This window comes from Camelus ferus, chromosome X (assembly GCF_009834535.1).
Source record: "Camelus ferus isolate YT-003-E chromosome X, BCGSAC_Cfer_1.0, whole genome shotgun sequence".
Lineage (NCBI taxonomy): Eukaryota > Metazoa > Chordata > Mammalia > Artiodactyla > Camelidae > Camelus > Camelus ferus.
In genome coordinates this window covers 77,845,477-77,872,673 of record NC_045732.1, presented here as the reverse complement: position 1 = coordinate 77,872,673, position 27,197 = coordinate 77,845,477, and the positions used below count along the sequence as shown (strand labels likewise).

The 27,197-nt window shown below is 52.2% G+C and overlaps 4 protein-coding genes, 1 long non-coding RNA gene and 1 other non-coding gene across 9 annotated transcripts in view; 2 read left to right on the top strand and 4 right to left on the bottom strand.

Moving 5' to 3' along the window:
- Nucleotides 1–1,436: 1,436 nt before the first annotated feature.
- Nucleotides 1,437–10,304, bottom strand: TAZ (tafazzin). 3 transcript variants are annotated; one of them, XM_032475703.1, is made up of 10 exons: nucleotides 9,994–10,304; nucleotides 9,539–9,667; nucleotides 8,474–8,519; nucleotides 8,147–8,232; nucleotides 3,528–3,608; nucleotides 3,362–3,403; nucleotides 3,077–3,139; nucleotides 2,864–2,916; nucleotides 2,413–2,490; nucleotides 1,437–2,293 (listed from the first exon to the last, which is right to left on the bottom strand). In XM_032475703.1, the coding sequence occupies exons 2-10, from the start codon at nucleotides 9,660–9,662 to the stop codon at nucleotides 2,192–2,194; spliced, it is 675 nt and encodes a 224-aa protein (XP_032331594.1). In that variant the 5' UTR covers nucleotides 9,663–9,667; nucleotides 9,994–10,304; the 3' UTR covers nucleotides 1,437–2,191. The 3 variants fall into 3 exon arrangements, with proteins under 3 accessions (XP_032331594.1, XP_006189976.2, XP_032331595.1); XM_006189914.3 differs by having other exon boundaries at nucleotides 9,831–10,302; XM_032475704.1 differs by lacking the exon at nucleotides 2,864–2,916 and having other exon boundaries at nucleotides 9,831–10,302.
- Nucleotides 10,305–12,779: 2,475 nt separating this feature from the next.
- DNASE1L1 (deoxyribonuclease 1 like 1) lies at nucleotides 12,780–17,501 on the top strand. 2 transcript variants are annotated; one of them, XM_032475701.1, is made up of 8 exons: nucleotides 12,780–12,917; nucleotides 14,568–14,767; nucleotides 15,102–15,190; nucleotides 15,275–15,361; nucleotides 16,452–16,552; nucleotides 16,671–16,783; nucleotides 16,864–17,112; nucleotides 17,192–17,501. In XM_032475701.1, the coding sequence occupies exons 2-8, from the start codon at nucleotides 14,750–14,752 to the stop codon at nucleotides 17,336–17,338; spliced, it is 804 nt and encodes a 267-aa protein (XP_032331592.1). In that variant the 5' UTR covers nucleotides 12,780–12,917; nucleotides 14,568–14,749; the 3' UTR covers nucleotides 17,339–17,501. The 2 variants fall into 2 exon arrangements, with proteins under 2 accessions (XP_032331592.1, XP_032331593.1); XM_032475702.1 differs by having other exon boundaries at nucleotides 12,781–12,917; nucleotides 14,592–14,767.
- A 1,643-nt stretch (nucleotides 17,502–19,144) lies between these two features.
- Nucleotides 19,145–21,692, bottom strand: RPL10 (ribosomal protein L10). The gene is made up of 6 exons (XM_032475545.1): nucleotides 21,529–21,692; nucleotides 20,681–20,739; nucleotides 20,485–20,592; nucleotides 20,174–20,312; nucleotides 19,436–19,598; nucleotides 19,145–19,355 (listed from the first exon to the last, which is right to left on the bottom strand). The coding sequence occupies exons 1-6, from the start codon at nucleotides 21,549–21,551 to the stop codon at nucleotides 19,203–19,205; spliced, it is 645 nt and encodes a 214-aa protein (XP_032331436.1). The 5' UTR covers nucleotides 21,552–21,692; the 3' UTR covers nucleotides 19,145–19,202.
- Nucleotides 19,643–19,777, bottom strand: LOC116662289. Its single transcript, XR_004318330.1, has one exon. It is a non-coding gene; the product is annotated as a small nucleolar RNA SNORA70 (small nucleolar RNA).
- Nucleotides 21,693–25,025: 3,333 nt separating the features above from the next.
- On the top strand, nucleotides 25,026–25,874 carry LOC116662157. The gene is made up of 2 exons (XR_004318139.1): nucleotides 25,026–25,429; nucleotides 25,693–25,874. It is a non-coding gene; the product is annotated as an uncharacterized LOC116662157 (long non-coding RNA).
- Nucleotides 25,875–26,483: 609 nt separating this feature from the next.
- FLNA (filamin A) overlaps nucleotides 26,484–27,197 on the bottom strand; it is a 21,008-nt gene continuing 20,294 nt past the window's right edge. The window contains exon 37 of the mRNA XM_032474706.1: nucleotides 26,484–26,540. Coding sequence (XP_032330597.1) covers nucleotides 26,484–26,540 — 57 coding nt within the window. The remainder of the gene's footprint in view (nucleotides 26,541–27,197) is intronic.

The following is a 27,197-nucleotide window of genomic DNA, read 5'->3' as shown; positions in this document are numbered from 1 at the left end:
TCTGTAGATAAATTGTGGAGAACTGACTTACTTATTGTATCAAGTCTTCCTATTAATGAGCATGGGCTCACTCTCCATTTACTTAGGTATTCCTTAATGTCTTTTAATAAAGTGTTACGATTTTCCTAATATAGGTCTTTCACATCTTTTGTTAGATTGATTCCTAGGTATCTTGTAACTTTTGTAAATGGTGTCTTGTTTAAAATTATATTTTCTAACTTTCTGTTGCTGGTGTATGTATAGAAATGCAGTTGATTTTTTGCACATACTGATCTTGTAGCTAGAAAACTTTCTAAACCCTTATTTCCAAAAATTTGTCTGTAAGTTCTTTTGGGTTTTTTATGTAGACAGTCCTCTCAGCAGCAAATAATGCCGGTTTTCTTTCTTTACAATTATTGTAACTTTGATTTCCTTTCCTTGTTTTACTGCTCTAGTACCACTAGTACAACAGTGATAGTCGACATCCTCATTTTGTTCGATTTTGAACAGAATGTTTCCAAAGCTTCAACATCAAAAATAGTAATTACTCTAGGTTTTTTGTAGTCTCCTTCAGATTAACAAAGGTTTTGTGTGTGTGTGGATAGACTCTATCAGACTAAGAAAGTTCCCCTCTATTCATACTTTGCTCAGAATTTTTAAAATTATGAATATTTTCTCAGAGGCTTCTTCTGCATCTATTGAAATAATTGTATAGGTTTTCTCCTTTAATCAGTTAATATGGTGAATGGCATTTGTAGATTTCGCAAACCCAGGATAAGCCACATTTTGCTGCAAACCTAAAACTTCTCTAAAAAAAGTCTATATTAAAAAATACCAAATTGCCCTTATACACTTTATAAATGTCATTTATGTGAAGTTTTAAAACCTGTCAGGCAATATTTATATAATATTTATGGAGAGAAGGTTGTAAAAATACAAGAACATGGAAAAATGGAACATTTATTTAGGGTATAAAATCAGAACTCTCCATGAAACAGAGTTGATGTTTGTCCAAATGGATATATACATAAAAATGGATGTTATATTTGGACCAATAAATGCTAACTGGCAAAGTCTGTTTTTTTCCTGTATTTATTTACAAGGGTTTCTTTTTTTTCCCCAAGTGATTTTTCTCCCTTCTGGTCATTTTGAAAAACCTTTATTTTGAAATAATTCTAGATTCACATGCAGTTGCAGTCCTAATCATCTTTGTGATTCCATCTTTTCTTTCTTTCTACTTTTTTTTTTGTGGGAGGAGGTAATTAGGTTTATTTATTTATTATTTTAGAGGCGGTACTGGGGATTGAACCCAGGACCTCATGCACACTAGGGATGTGCTCCACCACAGAGCTACACCCTCCCCTATCAAGTGCTCCTGATGCACCAGAGTTCTAAGGGCCCAGCCTTCCTGTCCAGTGGGTCACATCCCATCCGCACCCCTATAGAGAGGCCAGAGGTCAAAGAACACAACACAGATGCTTTATTGTTTATAAAACATGAAAACCTAGGCCCCCAGGGATTCAAGTCATGCCAGGGAGGTGGGAAGGATGGAGAAGTTGGTGGGCCCCAGCACAGGGGCAAATGGCCAGGTCTCTGGCCCTTGCCGCAGGCTCCGTTTGGCTGGGCTACACTTCAGGAAAAGGGCTGCTCTTCTGCCTGCAGCTCCCATGCCTGTGAGGGAGCCTGGGCGGAAGGAAGACATGGCTGATGGCCATCCCTGAGGAAATGGTGAGCAGCTCCTGGATCAGAGCAGGCGGGTGGCCAGGCCACGGGCCTGGTGGGCCCCTTGAAGCTCTGGCCTGGCCACCCGCCCCTTCAACTAACCTCCCTCCAGGCACCAACCCTGAGAGAGAACACCTTGAAGGCAAGAAGGAAGGAAGCCCCTGCTGAAATTTCCCCCTCCCTGCCTGGCCAGGTGGGAGGAGCATCAGAGACCTTCAACTGGAGAACCGGAGAGGAGCTGGAACGCTCACCAACTAGGAGACAGCACCCATTGAGGATGCTGGACAAATCTGTCTGAAAAACTGTATCTGAGCTCAAAGCATCAGTCCATCCCCCAGCCCAGCTCTGGGTGGCACGAGAAGCCAAAGGCGCTACTGAGAGCCCAGCAGCTGGGGCTTGGGTCTTAGAGTGCCTCTTCCCCCCCACGCCCGCCTCCCCGCCCTTCCCCAGTCCAAGAGGAAGCCAGGGCAGGGTCTGGGTGGGGTGCCGCCTATCTTCCAGGCTGCAGGTGGTTGTGGAGCTGCTCTGCCTGGGTCTTCAGGCGCTGGAATTCCTCCTGAATGAAGTCAGTCAGGGCTTTGCGCATCTCCATCTGAGGGGAAGGACAGCGGCTGGCCTGCAGCCCTCAGGGAGCCTGCCTGGGGTCCCCCAGAGGCCAAGGGCACTGGAAGGGCTAGGACAGCTACAGGACTGCCTGGGGGAGGAACTCACAGCTGACTTGTTCTCTGCCCGGAGCCGCTCCAGCACGGGCAGGGCACTGAAGGGCTTCCCGATCAGCACGGTGATTTTCTGTGGGGAGGCCAGCCACCAATGGGTGACAGGAACAGGGGGTTGCCCATGCCACCAGGGCCCCAAGGAGCCAGAAGCCGAATCCTGTCCCTAACTTGCTGAGTACTCCATCGGGTCTAGGCTCCCTCTTCATGATGAGGCGGTCGGGTGCAGGGACATCCACAGGCCATCCCAGTCCTGGGGTCCATGCTCTAGTCATCCTGTCCCCACCCCAGACCTTACTTCCTTCACTCTCCTTCTCCTGGCCTTGGTGCCAGGAAGTCCCTCTCTATGTCCCACTCAGCTCCCCTGAATCTGGCCTCAGCAGTGTTGAGTGGGAGGCCCAGGGCAGATGGCAGGCAGACAGACAGACAAGGTCGCAGCCCCTACCCACCTGTCCGAAGCGGGGGAAGTAGGGCGGGCTGTTAGGAAGGACGTCATTCATCCCTGCAGCACAGCAGATAGAAGGCCGGGGAGCAGGTGTAGGGTGGAGCAGGGTGGCCTAGGCACCCTCTCCCTGCCATCCGGTGGACCCCCCCCACCCCACGACCACCACCAAGCGAAGCCCCTGTCTCACCCCTCTCCCCGGCCCTAAAGGGAGGCTCACCAACATGCCACAGTGGCAGGATGACAGGGTTGAGATGACATTCAGCAATCAGGCGTCCAATTCCTGCCCCAGGGAGAGGCAGAAACGTTGGCGCAAGTGGAGTTGCAGTGCCGGCTACGACCAGGGCCACTCCTGCCCTCCCTCAGTTAAAACCAGCCCCCTGGGCCAGCCCCTGTGTAAGGCGAGCCCTTGTCTCGGCACCTGCCCCCTTCCTGTTAGTACCAGCACCCCCAGCTGCCCCGTCTGCCACGGGCCACCCAGCCAGAGAGGGCCGGTAGCTCTTACCCCACTTGAAGCGCAGGAACTCGGAGCTCATGTTCACTTTCCCTGTTCAGAGCGGACAGAGGACAGAAGTGGGGCTTTGCGTGCCGCCAGGCAGGGGCAAGGGGCAGTGCCACCCATGTTTGTTTGTTTTTTTTCAGACAGTTGCAACCCTGCCAGCCCCACTGACCTTCTGGGAAGATGTGCACCCAGTCCCCGTGGTTGAGCTTCTCCAAAATGAAATCCATTCCCCTCTGGTAGACGCCATCCCCTGCCAAGAAAAGGCCTCTCCCTGTCAGTCCCCATTTTCCCAAGGCCACTCCTCAATCCCGAAGAATGAAGCAGCAGCTTGGGGGCATCCACGGGAACACTGGCTACTGCCAGGCCACACCGTGGCCCTTGCCATCCTTCATTCAGTAATATCCTCTAAACCTCTAAGTGCCTGTTCCATGCAAGGAAGCATCATCATCTCAAACTGTCTCCCACTGAAGTTCTGAATGTGGCCATTCCTCTACCGACCTATGACCCTGCCTTTCACCTGCTGGTCACACCACAGTCTCACCCACTGAGCGACTTCAGCCGCAGTCACACAGCTGCAGCATGTCCCTTCACAGACCCCCAGGTCAACTCACTGTCCTCCCTGCCTCCCCACCTGGGCTCTTGGAGCCATGAGATGAGCCACCCCTGGGGTGAGCCTACCATCTGCCGCCTCTGGCCCAGAGGGAGCTGCAGGAGCAAACCAAATCCACTCATGACTTCCAGCCTCGCTGGGACCCCAGATTTGGAACAGCAACCCTCCCCCTGGTGTCTCTGCCAGGCCAGTTCCCACAGCCGCTCCTCACAGGCCTCCCAGCCCTGCCTAAGCCCGCAGCCTCTGCTGGCCCTCTCTCCTGCTGGCCCCTTCCTTGCAGGGCTCCCCCTGAAAACCAGACTCTCCCTTTGTGAGGCCTCTTGGGAAAGGGAGAACATTTGCTGGAACACAAAGTGTCATTGAGAGTTGGGAAAACTCAAACTTGCTAGTCTTGAAAAAAGTGGGGTCGAGCTGCCCCCAGAGCTAGCAACACTCGCCTTGGAAATGCCCTGAGACCATGACATGACCCAGGTGGCCTAACAGTCAGCAACAACACGGACACCAATGCCTAATGCTGCATGCTGGCTTGCAACCTGAAGTCACGTGGGGACAACCTGTGCCCACACGCAGTAAGAATCTCATCAACCTTGTCTGAATAGTGGACAGAGACAGAGAAGAGGGGGCTGAAGAAGGAGGGTAAATATCCTTATCAGGTAAGGAGTAGAGAGCCATACCACAAAGAGGGAGAGAGACAGACGGACGTACAGGCAGACATTGGGACTATCTTGGGCCAAGGCACTAAGAAATGGACTTTCAACCTGTTCTCTGCAAGGCCGAGTCTTTTTGGAAGGTGTTAGATAGGTGTCCAGGATTCTCACTCAACCCAAATGGGAACCTGGCCCAGCAGCTCTGTCAGGGGCTGGCACTGGGGAGTCACCACCCACGACAGTTTCTTAGGGCATTGTGAGGGAGAGCACAGGGTCCCCTACTTGGGATCACATTACCTCGTAGGGGTGAGTTTCAGAGGTGCAGACTCCTTCTCTACAAAAACCCACTGCTGCACCTGAGTCATCCAGCTTGAAACCGAAATTTAAAACTATTACAGCTGTGTGCCGACAGCAGCACCTCACGGTGCTCAGGTTTTGCAAATGCTATTTTCGCTCCGCTGCTTAGCTAGTATGCAATCACTTTGATACTTCATGTCATATTACAAGGCCTGTGCCTGGGGGGAAAAGGGAGGCTTTTGGAACACAGGAGCAAAGTGCACCAGGTACTTCCTTTGCTTCAACACTTGCTGTGAGATCTTTGCTGCACAACACATGCATTTGAGAAACAGCTTGTCCCTGTCCACTTTCTTTCACTGGAAGGCGCTGAGGATGAAGATTTCGCTTTCTGTTTTTATTGTACAATAAAACTTAGATGCAGGTCAGAAAGAAGAATGAGACTAGATGTGGACATGGAAGGCCTCTGAGGTTGCAGAAAGGAGGAACTGAGACTCAGGGACGGGGCACAAGAGCAGAGTTGCCACTTCTCAGAGCAGAGCACAACACACAACGGCTGTCACTAGCCAGCACGCTGGAGCCTCTGCTTGTGTTTTAGAGAAATGAAGTAGCCCCCAAAAGCAGCGGGAAGCGAAGTGTTTCCAGCAGCCGTCTCTGTGGAGTAAGGAGGTCTGAGGGGCTGGACGGGCTGACACTGCAGCTTTTCATTAAAACCCTTGTTAATTATTTGAGGTTTTGTTCTTGGATTTTACCATGTTTTATGTGGGAGACAAACTTGGGTTAACAAACTTTGATATTGAAATAATTGCTTTTGCCAAATCATATTCTCACCTTTATGTATTCTCACCTTTATATAAGGGCATAAGAAATGTATAATCAAAACCCATGCTTTCTATATTTGTCATTATACTGCTCCTCCAAAGAAAAATGTCCAAAAGTATAAAAGACTGAACTCTCAGTACCACTCACCACCTTATCTGTGGAATTTCGCTCAGCTGCCGTGAAGCTGCTGTGCCAGCAGGAATCTGCTACAAACTGTCTCCTCGCCGTGAAAGGCACAGACATGCTTTGCTCGCTTTGCTTAGTTCAAGGTCATAGACTCAGGGCTGCTTGTGCTTATGGAAAACCATAGCTCGTCCCTCGCCCTAACCGGCAGGACGTGCTTCACTTACCAGGCACAGGTGCACAATGCAGGCCACTTCTGCTCACAGAAGACTGTGGCTGAGCCCTCAGCTGGGGACAGCTGGGCTGCTTCACGTGCTTAGACGATTTCTGACCATAGTATGGAGACTCCGCGATGCTCTGGGTTTTCATTATCAATTATTCGGAACACTGTAACCTTGCTCATGATTGAGTTTTAAAATAACCATTTGTACTATCGATATTGTAACCTTCTCTCTAAGTATAAATTAAGATTATAATGTTTCTGTTTTTCCCGAACTGAAACTGCTGACCAGCATCCCTGCATGTGCACCATGCCCCTTACTCAGTCCTCTGACGTATTTCACTCTGATTCTTTGACTATTCTCAATAAATACAAGAGCTTTGGAGGGGCTCAGGGAGTCAGTCTCCGGCTCCCTCTCACTCTCTTGACATGGTAAAGTCTTGAGTAATCTCGTTCTTCCGCGGTGGGACTTTTGCTGGACAAAACCCACGATGACCAGAACCCAGTTTTACCTCCACCTACCAGAAATAAGAAACCTTCCCTTGACCATCTAATACCCTTACTTCCTCTTCTTTCTTCTTCCTCACAAGGGAACCTCTGGGAGGTGTGGCCACCCCACCCCAAAGGCCGTCAGTCCAAGGAAATGGCTTCTCCCTGGTCACTGGAGGCTTCCACAGTTCCAAAGGGCCTGCTTTGCTTCCTTCTTCTCGGGCCACAGCTCTCTGCTGCCTTGGTGGTTTGTTGGTCCTGTGCTCTGAGGTGCTGCCCTGGGCCCCTGCTCTCTGCCCACTCTCCCCCTCTACAATCTCACTTCTATGCTTGTCACTTCATTTTTCGTTGAGTCCCCAGTAGCTTTGTTCTCAACCATTCTTTTGAGTTCCAGAACTGCGCAGCCCACTGTCTCTGGGCCTGCTCCGCTCCTCAGATGAAGCGCGTGCAAAATGAGATTCACCTCCCCTTGCATCCCCCATACTGCTTTCCCCTAGTCCCATCCTCCCAGTGGCTCACTGTCCCCAGATGTCACCTAGTGTCATCTTTTAAGTTTACTTTTCCTCGCCCCCTCCTACACCCAATCTGTCACCAAGTCCTGTCAACTCTGCCTCCAGAGAACATCTTAAACCAGTCCCCCTCCCTGGCTCTCCGTGGTGACCCCCGGAGGCCCAGCGATAGCCCCTAACCAGGCTCCCTGCCTCCACTCCGCCCTGCTCCTGTCAGTCAGCCAAGCTGCAGCCAGGGTGCTCTCTCTCTGAACCACAGACAAGAAAGCATGTCACTACCCTGACAAGAAAGGAGAGCCCCAAATTCTTAACATGAGTATTCCAGAATCTTCACATTCAGCCTGCAACTCACATTTTCTACCTTTATCACTTACCTCTCCAGTGCCTGCTATGTGCTTTCCGTGTCTAGGGCACCTCTACTTTCATACTCTGTCTGGAAAAATCCTACTTCCACACAGGAAAAAGCAACCTGGCTTTGAATCCTGGCTTTGCTATCCCTTGCCCTGTGACCTTGGGCCAGCATCTTAATCCCTCTGAGCCCCCTTACCTGGAGAATGGGGATCAAAACAGCCCCTACCTCCTGAGGCTCTCAAGACAGGCTGAGTAGTCACTCGACTTCACCCCTTGCCCCACAAGCGTGTTTGTTCTCCCCAGCCCCGCAGCTGCCAGCACATGCCACCGCCATCACAGACCGATGACATCACACTGCCGTCAGTAAGTCTCTTAGCAACATCCTCCAAGAAAGGAACTGTGGGTAATGCCTCCTTGACTTCTAACGCCAGAGCCCCAGGGTCTCACACTCCTTGGGCACTCGCAGAGAACTGACTGCTCTCCAAGAAGACATCAGAGGAGTGAGTGCCACCTCTCCTGCCACACAATGGAGCTGGTGAGGAAACAGCCCCAGCTCCCCTTGCTCCCAGGCTGCCTGTCCCACTTGGGTCCCTCTATTCCCAGTGCTGCCAAGCCAGAGGCACTGGCCACCAGTCTCCCTGCCCCAAGGGAGGCCAGAGCAGCTCCCAGAAGCACCTCCCTATACCCACTGGCCCACCGGCCCCTCCCAGAAGAGCAGCGCACCTCGGCACACGGGCACACACTTGCCCAAGCTGAAGAAGTGGGAGTGCAGCTCCTTGGTGAAACAGATGTCTGCGGCCGCGGGGGTCCTGGAGTGGGTAAAGACCCAATCATCCCTGCCTTCCCTGCACCCTGCCCTCCCTGCTGCGTGATGCCTGGCATCCTCAGCAATGCAGGATGGAGGCACAGGAGGGCCTGCGGGGCCCCACCCTATGCCCTGCCTGGACTGCTGGATGCCGCCTCCTGGGCAGAGCAGGAGGAGGAGGGCAAATCTGGGCAGAGATGGGTGAGGCCTGCCGGACCCACTGTGAGGGGCCCATTCCTCCTCACCAACGCATCAACTTCAGGTTCCAGATGTGGCGGAGTTTCAGGATCCCTAGAGAAGGAGAGGAAAAGCTTCATGCCTCAACTTACCTTGGACCTAGGGGAGTCTTTTCTGTCATCATTTCAGTGAATGAGGGACAAAGACAACAGCATCACCATTTCCCTATGGCCCAAAGTGGCATCTTCCAGACCCTTGGGGTGGACCCCCAAGTGCTCCCTGGCTCCTCCCTCTCTCCCATCCCCTCCACATCTGGTCTGCCTACTTCTCTGATATATTTTGATGCTACCTATTCTTCCACCCCTTCTCCTCCATTGTCACGGCCACCACCCTAGTCCAGGCTACTGGATGGCTCTAACGCCTCCTTCCTGGTGTCTTGGGATCTGCCCATGGCACCCTACAGGCCATTCTCTGCCCAGTGGCCAGAGTGAGCTCTGAAAGGCTCTGTTTAGACCACATGGCTCCCCATGAGCTCTACAATAGTCTAACCGTCTAAGTTCAGCAGGGGAAGCCCTGGGCACCCCTGTACCCAGCCATCTGGGTTATTGGTGCCATGCAACTCCCTGTGAAGTCAGTGGAGAAGGAATTTCTACGTGGGGAACTGGACTCCCAAAGAGCCTGGGGTTTGAAAGAGGTTTGAAACCCAGCCTGGGGCAAACCTGGAACCAGGACACAGGTGTTCCTGCCCCTAGCCTAGAGCTTCCTTGGCAGGACACCCTACGGTCCTCGGATTTGTTCCCAAGGCTCTGTGGAACCTTCAGCGGTTTAGAGAATGGAGAGTTCCACAGGCCTGACACATGAGAGTAAAGAAGCTGTCAGACCTTGTCCTGCGGCCATTTCCTCACTTCTTCATTCCCTCCAAATTTCTGAGGCCCTCCCCAAATCACATTCTCTAAGAGGATGCTGAAGGGACCACAAATCAAACTTTCATCCCTGGGGCAGGACCCCCCAAGAAACAGGAGTCCCAGGGTTATATAAAAAGCCCAGTGAGAAGAGCGTCTGCTCTGCTTTGGTTTGGCCCTGTCCCAGGTTCTCTCTTTGCCGCCCTGTGCCCAGCACACTGGTCCATGTACCCCAAAGATGAGGATCATCCATGCAGGACTGGTGATTGGAGACCGTGATGAGGGGCGTGGCCGGGCCTCGGTTCTCGATGAGCTCATACAGCACCTCCTTGTTGTGGACAGTGAGGTGGTTCATGCACTCTGGAGGGAGAGGGGGAGTATGGGGGTCTTGGCCTCCTTCTCCCGGGAGCCAGGATTCCCCCCAGCCAAGCTAGCCCCTGCCAGCGCCCACAACCCCCAACCCTAATTCTGGCTGGGCATGGAGACCCGTAGCCGACCCTGCCTCGGGTTTGGGCCCACTCACTAGTCCAGAAGCAGCTGTAGGTGCCCACCAGGCCCATGACGACGCTGCTGGCCAGGGTCCAGGTGAGCGGCGGTACCGCAGGGAACGGCCATTTCACGTGTAGGGGCATCTCCCCCCGGCCGAGCTTTCCCCACCGCCCTCGGCGGCCCGGCGCTCCCCCTACCCCGGGGCAGCCTGTGGGGCCGCTCTAGGTCTGTGTCGTCAACCGCTCGGGAGTCGAGTCCCTGACAGGCATGCGCCACAGACGGACGCCACGGCTTGGCGCGACAGGGGACTCGACCAAGGTCACCTCGCGGGTCAGGCTAGAACCGGGACCGGCCCCGCTCTCTTGCCACAGACTAGCCGCCAGGGAGTCAGGAGACCAGAGACGCCCTGAGGTGCTGGAGGATGGCGAGAGGAGCCAGGAGCCCCGCAGACCCGCCGGAAAGCGAGCCTGCGACGGCGCCGGGCTCCACCGCCGTCTGTCGCAAAACGCGCTCGGAATGCTTGACGGCAGCAGGGGCGGGCCCGCGGGCCTCGTGGCTCCGCCGCGGCCCCGCCCAGCCCCGGCTGACTTTCAGTTCGAGGCCGTGGACTGGCTGAGCATCGCTTTTGTCTCCTTAATTCGTTCCCAGAAAAGTCTCGTGGGTCACGTGGGCTGAACAGCACGATTACCTGACACCACTCAACTCGGAGCTGGCGGAACACTTTTACTTTGGTTTTTTCCCCCTCTTTGTTTTCATTAATTTCATATAACATGGAATTAACCATTTTATAATATTTATAGCATTTTATATTGTATCTATATTATGTATGTAACATGTAATGTTATGTTATATATTGTATAATTGCATTATGTAATTTTACACTGTTACCTACATACAATTTTATATGATTACAATGTTACAGAATTGTACTATATGTATATATGTAACATGTAATGTGTGATGTAATATGTAGTATATACCAGTATAGAACATAAAATAGGAAATATTATATATGTCTTACAGTGTTTTATATCGTTTAGTACATCCTCAGTGTTGTCAAACACCACCTCTAACTAATTCCAAAAATGTTCCTCCCTCCAAAACAAAGCCCTGTACTTCTTAAGCAGTCTGTTTTTTATTTTTAAAACAAAGCATACGAGGGGAAGGTAGAGCTCCGTGGTGGAGCGCATGCTTAGCATCAGGACATCCTGAGTTCAATCCCCAGTACCTCTATTTAAAAAAATTTTTTAATAAAGCAAAGCATAATTTTACTTATTTTTTAAATTTTTTGAATTTTAAACTATGTATGTATTTTACAATATCATAGTTTTTAATTGAAGTATAGTTGACGTACAATATACATGTTACAGGTATACCATATAGTGATTCACAATTTTTAAAAGTTATACTCCATTTATAGTTATTATAAACTAATGGCTACATTCCCCATGGTGTACAATCCATCCTTGTAGCTTATTTTATTTATTTTTATTTTTATTACTTTTTAAATATATTTTTACTGAAGTATAGCCAGTTTACAATGTTGTGTCAGTTTCTCATGTACAGCACAATACCTCAGTCATACAGGAACATACATATATTTGTTTTCATATTTTCTTTCACTATAAGTTACTACAAGATATTGAATATAGTTCTCTGTGCTATACAGTATAAACTTGTTGTTTATCTATTTTTTATATATTAGTTAGTATCTGCAAATGTCGAACTCCCAATTTATACCTTCCCACCTCTCCTCCCTGGTAGCCATAAGTTTGTTTTCTATGTCTGTAAGTCTGTTTCTGTCTTGTAAATAAGTTTGTCTTTTTTTAGATTCTACATATGCATGATATATGCTATTTTTCTTTCTCTTTCTGGCTTACTTCACTTAGAATGACATCCTCCAGGTCCATCCATGTTGCTGCAAATGGCATTATTTTATTCTTTTTTAAGGCTGAGTAGTATTCCATTGTGTAAATACACCACAATGTCTTTATCCAGTCATCTGTCGATGGACATTTAGGTTGTTTCCATGTTTTGGCTATTGTAAATAATGCTGCTGTGAACATTGAGGTGCATGTGTCTTTTTGAATTAAGGTTCTCTCTGGATATATATATCCAGAAGTGGGATTGCTGGATCATATTATAAGTCTATTTTTAGTTTGTTTGAGGAAATCTCCATGCTATTTTCCATAATGGCTGCACCAGCATAATTTTATTGATTAAAAACTCTTTTCCGACCTTCTGCTCATCACCACCCCCAATCCACTAGCGTGTAGGTCCTGCCAGCGGGGACATTGCCCTGAAGACCGAACTACAACCATCCAGTGAAGACCCATTGCCCGCCCACAAACCCCGCCCGAGTCCCCCACTTGTCCCAACAGCGACAGTATAGGACCCCACAGGGCACTGAGCTGCCCGCTCTCTAATCTCCTCTCGGGTACAGTTCTTCAGTCCGCCCTTGACTTCCACCACTATGGTCAGTTCCAGCGCGGATGGTCGCTCACTTTGGGTATCCAGAGCGCTCGGGAGTGTGCAGCCACACTGAGGCCCGGCCTGAATACCTGGAGAAAAGGCTCTTGTTCTCGGGGGTGCCCAGGCTCGCTGCGGGGCTTCCGTATGCCTGGCTCGAGCTCCAGCTCCGGCGTCTTCCCCAGCAGATACTGCCTGGAGGCGACCGGGAACAGGGGCTGACCGCTGGGCCTGGGAAAGCGCAGAACGAGGTTTGCACTCGGGCGCCAGCTCCTCCTTGCCGCGCGCCCTTGGCACAGGCAAACTCTGACTCACAGGTCTGTCATCTGCCCAAATCCCCCTCCCGCCGGGCCTCCAGGCGTGCCCAGTCCTAGAGGCCGCGGAAGGCGGGGTCTGGTGGGAAGGTGGGCGGGCAGGTCGTCTGTCTCCAGGCAGGGCGCCTGGCCTCCCAGCGGGCGTCGGGGCGGAGCCAGGGCCGCGCCTGCCTGCTGGGAAGGGTGGGGCGGCCAGCCTGGCCCGGACGGATGGGTCAGGATGACAGCCTGTTCCTCTTTTTCACTCTGGTCTCTGCCCAAGCAGGCGCAGCGATTCCGTGGCGTGTCGCGATCCGCTTACAGCAGAGGCAGGCGTGGAGACAACCTGGTCTGCACAGGTATGGGAGCCCACTGGACAGAGAGAAGGAGGAAGTTGCCCTCAGCCTGGGGGCGGGGGGAAAGGGGAAGGGAATCCCAGGGCTCTGGGCAAGGCCTGGTGTTGGAAGCCCCAACCGGCTTTGGGCTGAGTTTAGGAACAGTCACTGTCTAGTTCTTCCCCTCCGCCCTCCTGGGAACCCCTGGCCCCAGAGCTTCCCAGCCTGCCGTGCCCAGCACAGGGCTGCCCAAATGTCCACATCCATCCCAGAATAGGGCACCAGGGCAGGGGACCCGAACTAGCATGAATGACAGAACAGGTGGCTGGGGAGAAACGGGTATGGAATCCAGTCAGGAGAGTGAAGGACATACACAGAGACACGATGACAGAGACAAAGAGGAGAAAAGAGAAGAGAGACCGAGCCAGACAGAGGCATGCAGAGCCTGATGGAGGCAGAAAGTCAGCCCAAGGGGAAAGGTGACAAGGTACCAGGGAAAACCAGGCAGACAGAAGTAGAGGGACTTATGTCTCTAAGCAAGAGCAGCACCAACAGTGAGTGCAGCGACGGGCTGAGCCCAAGACAAAGACAGACTGAGAGAGACGCTCAGGAAGATGGGGCTCCAGCTGGTAAGATGGACAAGTAGGTCCAGTGGTCGTGGGACTTGAGAGAGGAGCCCCATCACGCACAGCAGTGTGGTGATTTGGTGTATTCAAGATCATTTTAGATGCATATGCCCTTGAACCCAGCAAATATACTGCTGGGAGTTTGTCCTAAAGACATCTCCCAAGTGGGGAGAGAGCTTGAAGAGATATTGGTACAATCACTTTCTTCATAATGAAGATGGTCCTCCTAGTTGTGAATGGTGGTGAAAAGTTGGAATCAATGCTAAGGTTGAACCCTTGTGCACTGCTAGTGGGAATGTAAGATGGTGCAGTCACTGTGGAAAACACTATGGCAGTCCTCAACAAATATATAAGATTATTATATGATATGATCCAGCAGTTTCACTTCTGGGTATCTAACCAAAAGAAGTGAAAGCAGGGTCTCAAAGAGCTGCTTGTACAGCTGAGTTCGCAGCAGCATTATTCACAGTAGCCAAAAGGTGGTAGCAACCCAGGTGTCCATCGATGGATAAATAACAGATAAACAAAATGCGGTCCATCCATACAGTGGGCTGTTATTTAGAATGAAAAGGGAAGGACATTCTGACACCTCTGACAACACGGATGGACCCTAAGGACAGTGAAATCAGCCGGTCAGATGCAGACAGACACTGTAGATTCCACTTCTATGAGGTCCCTAGAGAGAGAGCGGGAGGGTGGGGGCCTGGGGCTGGGGGAGGGGGTTCATGTCTAACGGGGACAGAGTTTCAGTTGGGGGAGATGAAGGGTTCTGGGGATGGACGGTGGTGACGGCTGCACAACAGTGTGAATGTACTTCATGCCGCCGAACAATACACTTAAACACAGTTAAAACGGTAAATGTGATGCTGTGTGTAATTTACTATGATCAAAAAGAATGAGCTTGAACCACACATGCTGATGTTGGAAGCAGTCCTCAAGGGAGAAAGGCAGGGCATCTGTGATGCTGGCCTCTCTGGGAGGTTGGTGCTGGGCAGCATGGTGAGTGTCACTTTCTCTGTCACATATTACCATGTCCTTCTGGAACTAGAACTGAGTCTGACTGGAACCACAGTCTAGGGCAACCTGGATTCCTCTGGAGGGTTCCAGCAGTCCGGACACAGCCATGCACTGCTCCTGCTCCTCCTCTTGGCCAGTGGGGCTGAGGCCTTTCGCATCTGCGCCTTCAATGCCCAGCGGCTGACGCTTCCCAAGGTGGCCAGGGAGCCTGTGATGGACACCTTAGTTCTGGTAGGTTCATCACTGGAGGGAAGCTTTGCCCCTAAGGACCATGACCCCAAGCCCCTCACCCTGCCTGACAAGGGGCATGCCCCAGAGAAGAGAGGACATCAAGAGACACAGGTGTGGATGTGTGGAGCACATTCCTTCCCCGTCGTTGGCCTCAGTCTCCTCCTCTGTAAAAATGGGTGCAATGTGGTGGGGATGGCATCCAGCCTTAACCCAGGTCCTTTCTAGCCTCAGTGCTCTCTTGAGGCTGTAGCCAGAGTGCCAGTTCCCCAGGGGCACCACCCCTCTCCCAGGGCGCCTGGCATTGAGTGGGGCTGGCCTTTCCGGTGTCCTGCAGATCCTGGCTCGCTGTGACATCATGGTGCTCCAGGAGGTGGTGGACCCGACTGGCAGTGCCATCCCCCTTCTGCTTCGAGAGCTCAATCGGTGAGGAAGGCTCTGTGGGTATAAACTGGGCCCCCAGCCCCAGAACCACAGGGCTGCTGATCCTGGATTCCCCTTTCCCGGCAGATTGGATGACTCTGGGCCCTACAGCTCCCTGAGCAGTCCCCTGCTGGGGCGCAGCACATACAAGGAGAAGTATGTGTACATCTACCGGTAAGGACTGGTAGGGACCAGGGCAGACGTGGCGCTTGGCCCAGTGTGAGATGGTGCAGTTGTCCCAAGGGGGGCTCTTACCTTCTCATCACCCTTTTCCTCCTCAATGGCTTTATTCTGGGATCTTCCTTCTCTATCCCAGATGGCTTTGGTGCCCACATGTCCCTACAGCGGAAGGCCTTCCTTCTCCACGCACAGATGTGGGGCCCCTCTGCCTCTCTGCTGCGGAAGCCACTGGGGCTCAGGGCGAGGCCGGCCCCCTCCTGGGGAGTGGCTGGCTGCAGCTGCTGGGAAGAGGCAGAGCCGGTTTTACAGAAACAGCCCTAAGTCCCTGGGAGGACAGCCCGGGGGAGTCAGGATCAAGACGCCAAGGGTGGCAGTAGTGGAAGGAGACCTGTTTCCAGATACAGATGAAATTATGTAATGTCTAGAGTTCACTCCTAAGTGATGGGGGAACCAGAGATACGTCCACAGAGGAATGCTCACAGCAGCACCACTCTTGACAGGCCCAAAGCAGAAACATCTAGTGTCTATCAGCTGATGACTGGATAAACAAAAGGTGGTCTCCATACGGTGGGATATCATTCAGCCTAACAAGGAGTGAAGTACTGAGCCATGCTGGAGCATGGAAGAATCTGGAAAACCTATGCCTAGGGAAAGAAACCAGATACCAAAGACTATATATTATTTGATTCCATTCATATGAAATGTCCAGAATAGGCAAATCTACAGACAGGAAACAGATTGGGGCCTCCAGGGGCGGAGCGGGAGGGGAATGGGGACTGCTAATGGGTGTGAGTTTCTTTCTAGGGTGATAAGAATGTTCTAAAATTGATTGTGGTGATGGTTGCACAACCTTGTGTGTGGACTGAACACCATTGAATTGTGCTTTTTAAACAGGTGAATTTTACAGTAGGTGAATTATCTCAACTTTTTTTAAGTTCTAGACAGAAAGGCTAGGAAGGCTGTGCCCACATGAAATGGAGCTGCTGATGGAGGGCCCCCTCCCTGAGTGCCAGCTCTGGTGTTGGCACTTGCAAACCACATTCTGTGACACAGGGCCGCTGATTTTTGTCCCTTGGTCCACTAGGTCTCACAAGACGCAGGTCCTGGATTCCTATGTGTACGATGATAAGGATGACCTCTTTGCCCGGGAGCCCTTTGTTGGCCAGTTCTCTTTGCCCAGCAAGGGTAGGAGAGGGGGGAAGGGGGGTCTGGCTGGTCCTAGCGGGGGCTCGGTCACCCAGAGCAGACTGGGCAGAGAAGGGCCAGGAGTAGGTGGGAGCCCCCTGTCCCTGGGGCCTTGCAGTCCTTCCCAGCCTGGTGCTGGTCCCGCTGCACACCACTCCGAAGGCTGTGGAGATGGAGCTGAATGCCCTGTACGACGTGTTTCTGGATGCCTCCCAGCACTGGCAAAGCAAAGTACGTCTGGGCAGACTGTCTGGGAGGAATGGGGAAAGGATGGCCGGGTGGTCAGGCCGGACTTCTGCTTCCCTCTCCAGGACGTGATCCTGCTTGGGGACTTCAATGCTGACTGCGGTTCACTGACCCAAAAGCGCCTGGACTCCCTAGTCCTCCGGACGCAGTCAGGCTTCCAGTGGGCGATTGCGGATGGGGTGGACACGACAGTGCGGGCCAGCACCCACTGCACCTACGACCGCATCGTACTGCACGGGGAGCGCTGCCAGGGCCTGCTGCGCTCCGCAGCTGCCTTCCACTTCCCCCGCAGCTTTGGGCTCACCGAGGAGGAGGTAATGGGCGAGGCCAGAACAGGGTCACAGGGAAGCCCCCCAGCTGCAAGACTGATGCTGTGTCCCACTGCCCCCTCAGGCCCTCAACATCAGCGACCACTACCCTGTGGAGGTGGAGCTGAACCGGGCGGCGCACAGGCTGCCGTGCCTCAGCCTGGCCACGGTGCTGCTGCCATCGCTGCTGCTGCTGCCACTCTTGCCCCCACAGCTGGGCCTGGTGGCCTGAACCCACCCGTACCTGCTGCCCAGCCCTGGGCGATGCTGCCTTCAGGACTCAAACCCGGGGGGAGGGTTAGCTCAGGGGTGCATGCTTAGCCCGCACAAAGTCCTGGGTTCAATCGCCCGTACCTCCGTTAAAAACAAATAAAAATATTAAAAATGAAAAAAAATGAAGGTTCCCCCCCACAGAAAAGGACTCAACCACCCCACTGCCCACCTCCGCTGCCCATCCCGCCCAGGGCCAAGGCGGCTCCTAAGGGGCTTCAAGGGCAGCCCTGCCCCATCGGAAGGAACGCAAGCCTCTCCTGCCTTTCCTTCACTTTGCCTTGTGTTCTTTGGGTGGGCCTGTGCCTGACATTAGATTGTGGAAGGGGAAGGCAGATGCCCTGAGGCTGGACCCATGCCACCCACTCTTCCCTCAGGTAGCAGTGACTAAACACAGGCTCCAGGGCAGGGGACCAGAAGATGGCTCTGGAGGTGATCTTGGCTGAAGGGCAGGGCTCAGAACAAGGCATCGCAACAGATTGAGAGTTTATTGTATGACGAGAAAACCCATACACACTGAGAACAACCATACACACTGAGAACAAAGTGCTAGGTTGGAGAGAGATTACATATTACATGTGTAGATATGCCATCCTTTTTATCCTCACAGGATTCATATGAATAAATATTAAGACCGCAGTAGAGACAAGGATGGAGATAAGCGGTTTACACACACACACACACACAAATTAGCAGACTACAGGAAGTTTAAGCTCATTGAGATCCAACTAGCTGCCAAAAGCCCTGGTCTGTCAAGCCCACCAGTGCTGTTAGGCACTGCCTTGGAGGCTGCTTACCAAGGGTACAAGTGGACACAAAATATCTACAGAAGTCAGTTACCATGTAACTGTAATAGCTATTGTGTGAACACATGGTCCCCCAGGGAGAGGGGCTCCCGGGTAGGCTATATACCTGTTAAAATGACAGTTTAGGTTGTATCACAGAACCCCTCCCTCCCCAACTCCATTTTCCAGAAAACAGTACAGTAAAGACAGCTAGACAGCTAGTGGGACATCAAGGCCTTTTAAGTGCAAGTTATTATCTGATTTAGAAGCATCTCGAAGTGAAGTTGTCCTGGACTCACGGCCTCAGGCCATCCCACAGGGCCCAGCACTCTGGGCCTGAGCTGCTCCTGCAGAGCAGCCAAGGAACACAAGTTGGTTCCCCAAGATGAGGAGGGTCCTACACAGAAAGGTCTTGTTGCCAAGCCCTACAGCCATCTCAGCCACAAGAGCTGCTGCTTGTCAGGAGCCCTGATAAGGGGCCTGGGAATGAGGCCCTAGAAGGGGTGGTGGGTTAGGGTCAGGGCAGTGGGTCAAGGTTTCCTGACAGCTCTGGAAGACAGGGAAATGCGGTCAAGCCCAGACAAACATGTTTACTCAGGGGTTACTGATGGCCCATCCTGAAAGGTGACAATATGGCCAGGACCATGTCCGGTCTCCTTTCTTCCCATTTCCAGTGGATGCGCCTATTCTTGTCTGGGACCCTTGGAGAAGAGGAGCCTGGGGCCAGCATTAGGCCACAAGCCCTCTCAATACCCAGGGTGGGGCACTTTATTAAGCACCATGCTCCATGGAGACTAGAACCTACAGCCTCAGATGGAGTCCAGGTTTCAAGGATGTAACTGAGAAGCTGCTAGTTCTGGTTCTTGTTTATCACCTCACTGCCTCTGCTAAGTACTAGTTGGCCAGCCTCGTTATCACCCTTGTTCTGAAGAGAACGGACCCAGAGGCTCCCCACCCACTATGAATCCAGAGGCAGACAGATGGACAGGAAAGTAGGATTTATTGGTGGTTGTGAGGAAGGAGGGAATGGCGCCAAGGCTCTCATGAGTGCAGGGCCCGCCATTTGTCCAGGGGGCCACGATTCGGGATGTATTTGACCCCGCAGCCATCTGGGATGAGCCGCTTTTCTGCCACCATGTTTTCAAATTCATCTGCATTAAACTTAGTAAATCCCCACTTCTTTGAGATGTGGATCTAAGAGAGACAAAAAGCGTATCAGAAAAACTGAGAACTGGGGTAAGGAAAGGTGAGACCTAGGCTGCAGCGCTACTGACCTTCTGGCGGCCGGGGAACTTGAACTTGGCCCTGCGCAGGGCCTCAATCACATGCTCCTTGTTCTGCAGCTTGGTGCGGATGGACATGATGACTTGGCCAATGTGGACCCTGGCCACCGTGCCCTGGGGCTTTCCAAAGGCACCCCGCATACCCGTCTGGAGCCTAGGTTGGGGACAGTATGCCAGACATGAATGTCCACCGGAAAGGGCTGTCTCCAAGGTCCCTTAGGGCAACCCACACAGGCAAACAGGCTGCATACACTACCGAGGAGAATACTGTTTGCAGCCATTGCACACTGGGCCCCACAAGGAAAAGAGCACAGTCGGCTTAATTGACTGCAGAGAACAGAAAGCCCCAAAGTGGGTGAGTCAAAGTCCTTGCAGGTGCCACCGGGCTTATCTGGAAGCCCTCTAACCCATGACCACCTCAACTACCTGCTGGCAGGCACCTGTCATTAGACTCAAAAAGGAGCACCCCCCATCAGAAGCACCCCCCTCTATTGTAGCCCAGAGGTATGGTGCCTTTTGTTTGTTTCTGGGACTTGGTTCTGTTCATCTGTGCAGTGGCGGAAGTATCCACTGAATGGACTTGTTGGCCCTTGCCCAGGCTTTGCTATGGGCAGTTGAGCCTGTGGGGCCACCTCTGTGCCCTGGCTGCTGAAAAAAACCAAGTCCAACCTGGAGGCTTCAAAGTATGGGAAAACATCTGAAAAGGCTGAAACTCAGGACTCAGCTCACCTGTCAGCTCCAGCACAGGACAACATCTTGTTGATGCGGATTACGTGGAAGGGGTGGAGCCGCACTCGAATATGAAAACCATCTTTGCCACAGCTTTTCACCATGTACTTGTTAGCACAGATACGGGCAGCCTCCAGGGCTAGGTGGGAGGCAGAAGGCAGCACAGTGAGACAAGGTGGCACTTACCAGGAACATCAGTATTGGTAGGGTGAGTTTTGTGAGGCTCATGATTGATGAACTGATAACCCCAGTGCAGGGCATTCTAAGTCTGGCTGGGGACCAGGTATGATTAACAAGGAATCCCGCCTCACCTTCAGAGGAAAGCTGCTCATATTCATCTGACACCATGTGGCCACAGAGTGGGAACTCATCCACTTTTGCCTTCTTCCGCCCCAGGTCAAAGATGCGGATCTTAGCATCTGAAAATAATTCTCAGTTAGTGTCTGTGTGGTGCCATAAGCAACTGAGTCAGTGCAGCCAAACCAGTTTGGGAGTTTTCCCACTTACCAGGGACACCTCGGCAGAAGCGTGACTTTGGGTACGGCTTGTTCTTACAGTACCGGTAACTGCAAGGGGGGAAAAAACCCGAGTTTGCAGGGCCTCACAACAGAACTCCACGATAAACACACTGACTGCTTCCTTAAGACCAAAGGGGGACTGAGGGGAGGATGACACGTCACTCTCTAACCTAGTGTCCATTCCTGGAAACTGGTGCTAAAGCAAGATGTGGCCAAAAGTTAGGACAACCAAGACAGAAGCTTACAAAAGCAAAAAAATACCTTCCTTGGTCGCCTATTGGATTTTAACTTCCTATAATCAAAGATTTTGAAACAAGCTTTTCCAGTTTAGTAACACAGCTCATGCCATCCACCTAAAGACCTTTGGGCACGAGGTATTAAAACCAACTCTTAACCACGTGAAGAGCTCCCGGCGCCCCCTGGAGGGCACACAAGGCGGCTGAGCCAGCTTTCCCGGGACTGCCCTTGGCGCCCAAGACCACACAGCACGTCACGGAACGGGGATGGTACACAAAGGCCCCAAGGCCATCGAGCCTGAAAAGGCAGCGAGTTTCCAAGACAGAAGGCGGGATACAAGGTGGACATCGCTTGTAACTCAAAACTGGAGCACCATATGCAGTCTGGGGTCAACTCGCCACTCCAACAAAATGGGGGAAGCGGTAAACACAAATGGAATAAACGAAGACCTAAAGAGACCCGGAAGGTATTGGGGGAAAGGCCGACTCTGTTCACAGGACAAGAAAGCCGCACTAGGGAGACCCAACCCCAAGGCGGCTTAAAGCCAAATGCAGTTCTCCCTTTTCCCAGCAGCGAAAACTGCATAGATTAGGCACTCACCACCGGGCGGGGCGGCGGCCCATGGCGACACCAGGATCTTCTGTGGCTGCAACGAAACAGAAAAAGTCGGAAGAAAAGACGAAGACAGGCCTCAAACTAGGGTAGAGAAACACCAAGGACACGTATCAAGCCAGAACCCAAGACTACTCACCGCGCGGAAGCGAAAGAGGCGCTCCTACCTCTGAGCATGCCTTATATAGGCGGCCAATCTTAACGCGTAGAAACCATAGAGTCTGGGGCTAGGGCAGGTGGACGCTCTGTCACACTTTCGGACCATAGATGCAGCGGCGTTCTGCGCCTGCGTGCTGGCGCGGGTGGCTACATGCGCAGAACAGGGAGGCGGCTGGGTACCCTACTGGGGGCGACCAGCTGGCGAATGGAGCGTCGCCACATCGGCGCGGGGAGTCCGCTTCCGGCTGGCCATCTTGGGCGTGCAACTCTTGCCCAAGGCTTTGCCGTAATTGTGAAACACGTAGGTTCCTAGAGTTCAAAGAAGGAAAATACTCCGAGTGGTGCTCACGGTGGCCGCGCGCGTGTTTCTGGGGGTCGCGAGGCCCGGGACACACCCTCTGTGCCACCCCCTGCGTCCCAGAGCCCGGCGGGGACTCGCCATGCTGCAGAATTTGCCCGCGTTCCTTTGTGGACCTGGAGGCCAGGGCGGGAGGCCCGCCCCCGTCCCCCCGCCCCCGTCTCCCGCCCTAACCAGAGAGTCCTGAGTCTACTTCCCTTTGAGCCCTATGCCTAGTCCCGATCCCTGGAGGCCGGGGGCGTGGCCTGCGCCAGCCCCAGGCGGTCTGCGGCCTCCCGCTTGAAGTCGCCTTAGAGAAGCTGTGACCAAAATCCAGGTCCGGGGGACTCCATGAGCACCGTTGAGCCCCCCTGACCAGGCAGAGAAAAGAGGTTATACTCCCCAGGGTGACTTGGAGAAGGGGAAAAGAAGGGTAGTAACCCGACCTAGATGGCAAAGGACCACTGTCACTCCTCCGGCCGCGCGCCAGTCCTGGCCGCTAAGAACTGCCTTGATCCCTGCTCCTGGGGGCTTCCACCATCCCAAGGACCAGAACGTGGAACGCCCCCTCACGCACAGTTCTTTCCCCGCCCACTATATTACAGAGCCTGAGTATGCCTCTGATATGCTTTGAGTTAAACCACGAATCCTTCCCCCCGCCGCCAAGAATATTATACAGAGAAGTGTACAGTTAGTGCTCATGTCACAAGGGATCTAAGTGTCTGGCAGAGGTGTCAAATGCTTCTGGAGATGGGGACAGTAGGAAGGTAATGAAGACTTCCATTGTCACTTGGCAAGTGTGATACACCTGTTCTTCTCCAGGACGACCTGTCACTTTAGTGAATGGTTCCTTTAGGAAGGTTCCAGAAGATTTGTGGTGTACACTCCTCCAATTCCCTTCCCAGGGAGCCTCCCCTTCTATTGGGGGGCTCTGGGCCTGAAAACTGGGTAAGGAGCTGTGACTCTCCACTGGGGCACTGAAGTCAGGTAATTGGGTCACAGACCTAGAGCATTTAGAGTTACATACATCAAGAAGCACTGTAGCAGGCTGCCCAACTATTTCCTTCCTAGAAGCACTATGATCTTTTCAGAGATTTTCAAGGATGCTAGTGTTACTGCTTAAACAGCTCTCTCAATGCCTCTTTGAAAGACCAGCACTGGACCTATCCCTGGATCACAGTTGGAGGGTAGGGTGTTCAGGTACAATATGATGAATCTACTCCAAAATTCTTCTCTTGCTGAGCCTTTGGGTTCTGTCCTCCACATCATGCCACGGCACTTCTGACATCCAAACCAATGAAATACAAGTCAACAGCGGGTCGAAGATTCAGACAACCAACCATGTGAAGTGCGCAACTATTCACGAGTTCCATGTGCTAACACTTTCCACCTGGAAATTCTAGTAAATACACCTCTGTCAAATACTCCACTACATGGAGTGTCCGAGCTCACCTACTCAGTTGGAAACCCTGAAAAACTACAACCACAAATGTTCAAATAGGGTTGATTTGGTAGATTTCAGTCAAGTCTGGAAAATATGTATTCATGTAGAAACTATGTCCTCTTTGGTCAGACTTTACGCCCTGGAGCAAGCTGTGATTGATTGGATTCCAGTTATGGGTCTAATGGCAACAGGGTGTGGATGCAGAGAGTCTGGAGGACGACGGGTCTCCCTTTGCAAGGCATCTGCCCCAGGTGAGGTAATGACACAGTCCTCGAGGGAGGGAGGGCAGGCTACTTCGTCTGGCAAAACAGGCTCAGTGGGACTGGGGTCTTCCCAATTGTCAGCTTCAACTGCAGCCAACCAGCTGTCCCAGTTCCAGGTTTCAGGGTCCCAGTCCTCCAACCACTGCTCTACCTTTCATATGAGAAATGTGGAGAGGCTGGGAATTCAACGGGCCTTGGGATTCTGTAACCCTCACAATGAAATGCTGTGTTTCCTTTCCAGCACCTTCAGCCCTGCAGGTACAGGGAGTACGAGAGTTTTGTAGGGCTGCATGGAAGTTCTCTGGCTGTCATAGTGTGACTTGTAAGGGATCTGACCTTGTCATCTGTTCCTCTGTACACTCCCAGGTACACTCAAGAGTCATCCCATACTGCAGTCCTGATAGCCATCGTGGCCTTCCTGACCGTCCAGGGCGGCAGCCACTCCAGCTCCCCAGGTACTTGCTGCAGTGGACTCTTCATCCCAGTCAACTGCAGGTGAGACCCTGGCGAACTGTGAGGCCCCTGCAGGTCATGGGTGCCTCGAGCCCCACTTGGTCACTCAGGGAGCGGAGGGCTGAAGGAACAGGGACAGTACAGGAAGAAGCTGCCACCCCTGGAGCAAGGGGCAGAAGGGAAGGGGTTGATGTCACTGGAAGGCTAGAAGCCAGCATGAGGGGCGTTGAACATCCAGAGCCCCGGATCTCTGAGGAGGGGCTGCTGCAATCTCTCAGGGAAGGAGGGAGCAACATCATCAGCTACCAGGGGGACCAGGGCAGGAGGTGATTTCTGAGGCACCGTCTTCCAGGTCACTAACTCCTTCTTCAGTGGCATCTACTTGTGGTTTAATTAATTTCTTGAGGTTTTTATTCCATGACTGTGCTTTCTTTTTTTAACTTCTAAAATGCTTTTTCTTTTTCAAATCTTTTCACTTTACTCTTATCTTTGTGATTCCCTCTTCTGTATCTTTTTGTGTCTCTGGGGGCTACTGCAGAGTAGCTTTATATCACTAATGCAAACGATTTGTAAATATCCATGAGAACTGCTCTCTGATCTCAGGAGAATGCAAAGGTGATGTCAGTCGGTGTTTCAAAGTCCCCGATTAAGCACAAGAGTAGGAGGTGTTTCTCTTTCTCACCCTCCTCCCTTCCTTACGTGCTGACCCAAGGCCTGGGGGATATTCACCTGGGCTCACCTCTGCCGCCTTCAGGACAAGCTGATGTACCCCCGGCAGGCCCCGGGAATCTCCCAGTGACAAGGGAGCCAGGCTGTAGAGCGTAGCCCACAAAGGGGGGGGGGGTGGTCAGGCTTAGAGCCCAGAGTCCTCGATCCACACCTGGCCTCAGCCACTTGCTAGCTAGCGATTCAGAACAAGCTACCTAACCCTTGTGTGTCATGTGGTCCTCATTTCCTCATCCAGAGAGTGAGGACAGCATCCTACCAACCTTGTAGTGCTGTGGAGAGGGTGGGATGGCTGAGCCCAGGCACATAGCAAACCCTCGCAGCCATTGCCAAAAATGATGTCATCTGGCCTCTGACAGTTAAGGCCTGGGGAGCGGGTCGTTGACAGGGCCAGCCCTCTCTTTGACAGACCTGCTGATTTTCCGTGAAGGCAGGCGGTGGCTTCAGTTAGAGATTGCGGACCCGCCTTCAGCTGGGCCTCCGGGAGTCCTGAACGGGACGCCTGGGGTGAGGAGTCCTCTCCCGGGCAGGGTTTGCTCCCAGGAGCCCAGCAGTAGCAGCACAATGGGGGCGCGGGGAGTGGGGGGGGGGGCAGTTCCTCTGGCAGCCAGCGGTTGGCTCGCTGAAGCCTTTCTGCCCGCGGCGGGCCCCAGGAGGTAGCCCCTGCTTAAGGATGACGTGGGGGCGGGGTTCTCCTCCTGCTCACTCAGACCCAGGCTGGGATGGACCCACTTCTTTTCATATGCCTGTTCTTCCTTTCCACCGTGCAGGTGACCCTTCGAGAGCACTGGTTTTAGGTGGATTCTCGGTTCTGCTGTCTCACCTTCTGAGGCCCATTAACTCCGAGCGCCTCGGAAACCCAGCCCCTCCCCCCACCGTTTTCAAGGCTGTTTCCTCATGGATCTCCCTCGTGTCCCTGCACTGAAATAATATAACTAGGCTCTTCTCGTTACACATTCCTTGTCTTTCTCCCAAACTGGACTGGCATCCCTGGAAGGCAGGGGCTGGATGTCTGAGAGGCACTGCTCCCAGTCCCAGCCAAGGTAGCAGCACCCCGCTCCTCCAACACACACAGAGTGATTTGGCCGCAGGCCGACCCTACCAGCCTGGGTCCGCAAGGAATTGACGGTGAGTGGGGTATAGCTCGGTGGAAGAGTGCATGCTTAGCGTGCATGACGTTCTGGGTTCATTCCCCAGTACCTCCATTTAAAAAAAAAATACTTAAAAAATAATTAGCCCCCCCCCCAAAAAAAAAAAAACAGACAAGGAATTGGCTATGGGGACTCAGAAATTCTGCCCCGAGTCTCATCACTCTCCTCACACTTGGGAGGAGGGCTTTGTGCCCAAGATACATAACCCAGAAAACACCAATTGAGAATTCAATAAATTTGGTCATATAAAAATGTCTGTCTAGCTTCTTGACAGCCCAGACCAGCAAGCCTAGTCTCTCAAGACAAGAGACAGACTGAGGGAAAGAATTTACAACATACGGAACAAAGGACTAACAGCCCTAGTGTATGACCAAGTAGGGTCTTGGGGGGAAGCAATTACATAGTGTCTATTAAAAGTTTAAATGCCCCCAGGTTTTGACCTGGCAGTTCCACTTAGAGGAATTATCCTAGAGGGAGATTGACGCAAGCTCAGAGTTGGGAGTTGCAGCATTAACATGAATAGCAAAAAGAAGGAGAAGAAAGGTACAGGTACCTCAACTGGGGATCCATTAGGTAAATTATAGGACACGTATTCTATCAGATACCATGTGGCCAGAGAGAAGAAATGAGCTGGACGTTTGTGTCCTGACATGGAAGAATTTCCAAGATATATTGTTGCTAATTAAAAGAAAATCACCATCAAGTGTCCAGGGTGTGTGTGTGTGTGTGTGTGTGTGTGTTTTAAACGGTGTGAATAACTGTGTTGGTGATTGCATAGAAGAATACAGTTTAGAAGAGAGAAACAAAACTATTAACACTCTTGCTTAAAATAATGTTTTGTAACAATGTTCAATTATGTGCTTAAACAATATGCGAGGGTGGTCATGGAAAATGATACAGCCCCAGTGGAAGGCAGTTTGGCAGTTTCTTTTAAAGCTACACATCCACCTCCGTAGGACCCAGCAATTGCACTGGTGGCCGTTTATGCCAAAGAAATGGAAACGTAACGACGACGGGAAACCTGTACACGAATGTTCTCAGCAGATTCCTTTGTAGAAGCCTAAAAGTGGGAACAAGCAATACGTTCTTCAGTGGGTGAACGCTTGAACCAACCGTGGCTGATC

Coding starts and splice junctions, on each gene's coding strand:
- TAZ (XM_006189914.3), bottom strand. CDS start 9,939: ATGCCCCTACACGTGAAATGGCCGTTCCCTGCGGTACCGCCGCTCACC. Junction 8,233..8,473: donor AACCTGAAGTTGATGCGTTG/GTGAGGAGGAAT, acceptor TACCCACTCCAG/GACCCCCGCGGCCGCAGACA. Junction 3,140..3,361: donor GTTCCTGCGCTTCAAGTGGG/GTAAGAGCTACC, acceptor TCCCTGGGGCAG/GAATTGGACGCCTGATTGCT.
- DNASE1L1 (XM_032475701.1), top strand. Junction 15,362..16,451: donor AAGTATGTGTACATCTACCG/GTAAGGACTGGT, acceptor TTGGTCCACTAG/GTCTCACAAGACGCAGGTCC. Junction 16,553..16,670: donor GTTCTCTTTGCCCAGCAAGG/GTAGGAGAGGGG, acceptor GGGGCCTTGCAG/TCCTTCCCAGCCTGGTGCTG.
- RPL10 (XM_032475545.1), bottom strand. CDS start 21,551: ATGGGCCGCCGCCCCGCCCGGTG. Junction 20,313..20,484: donor TGAGCAGCTTTCCTCTGAAG/GTGAGGCGGGAT, acceptor CCTCCCACCTAG/CCCTGGAGGCTGCCCGTATC. Junction 19,599..20,173: donor TCCTGTGCTGGAGCTGACAG/GTGAGCTGAGTC, acceptor TCCCCAACCTAG/GCTCCAGACGGGTATGCGGG.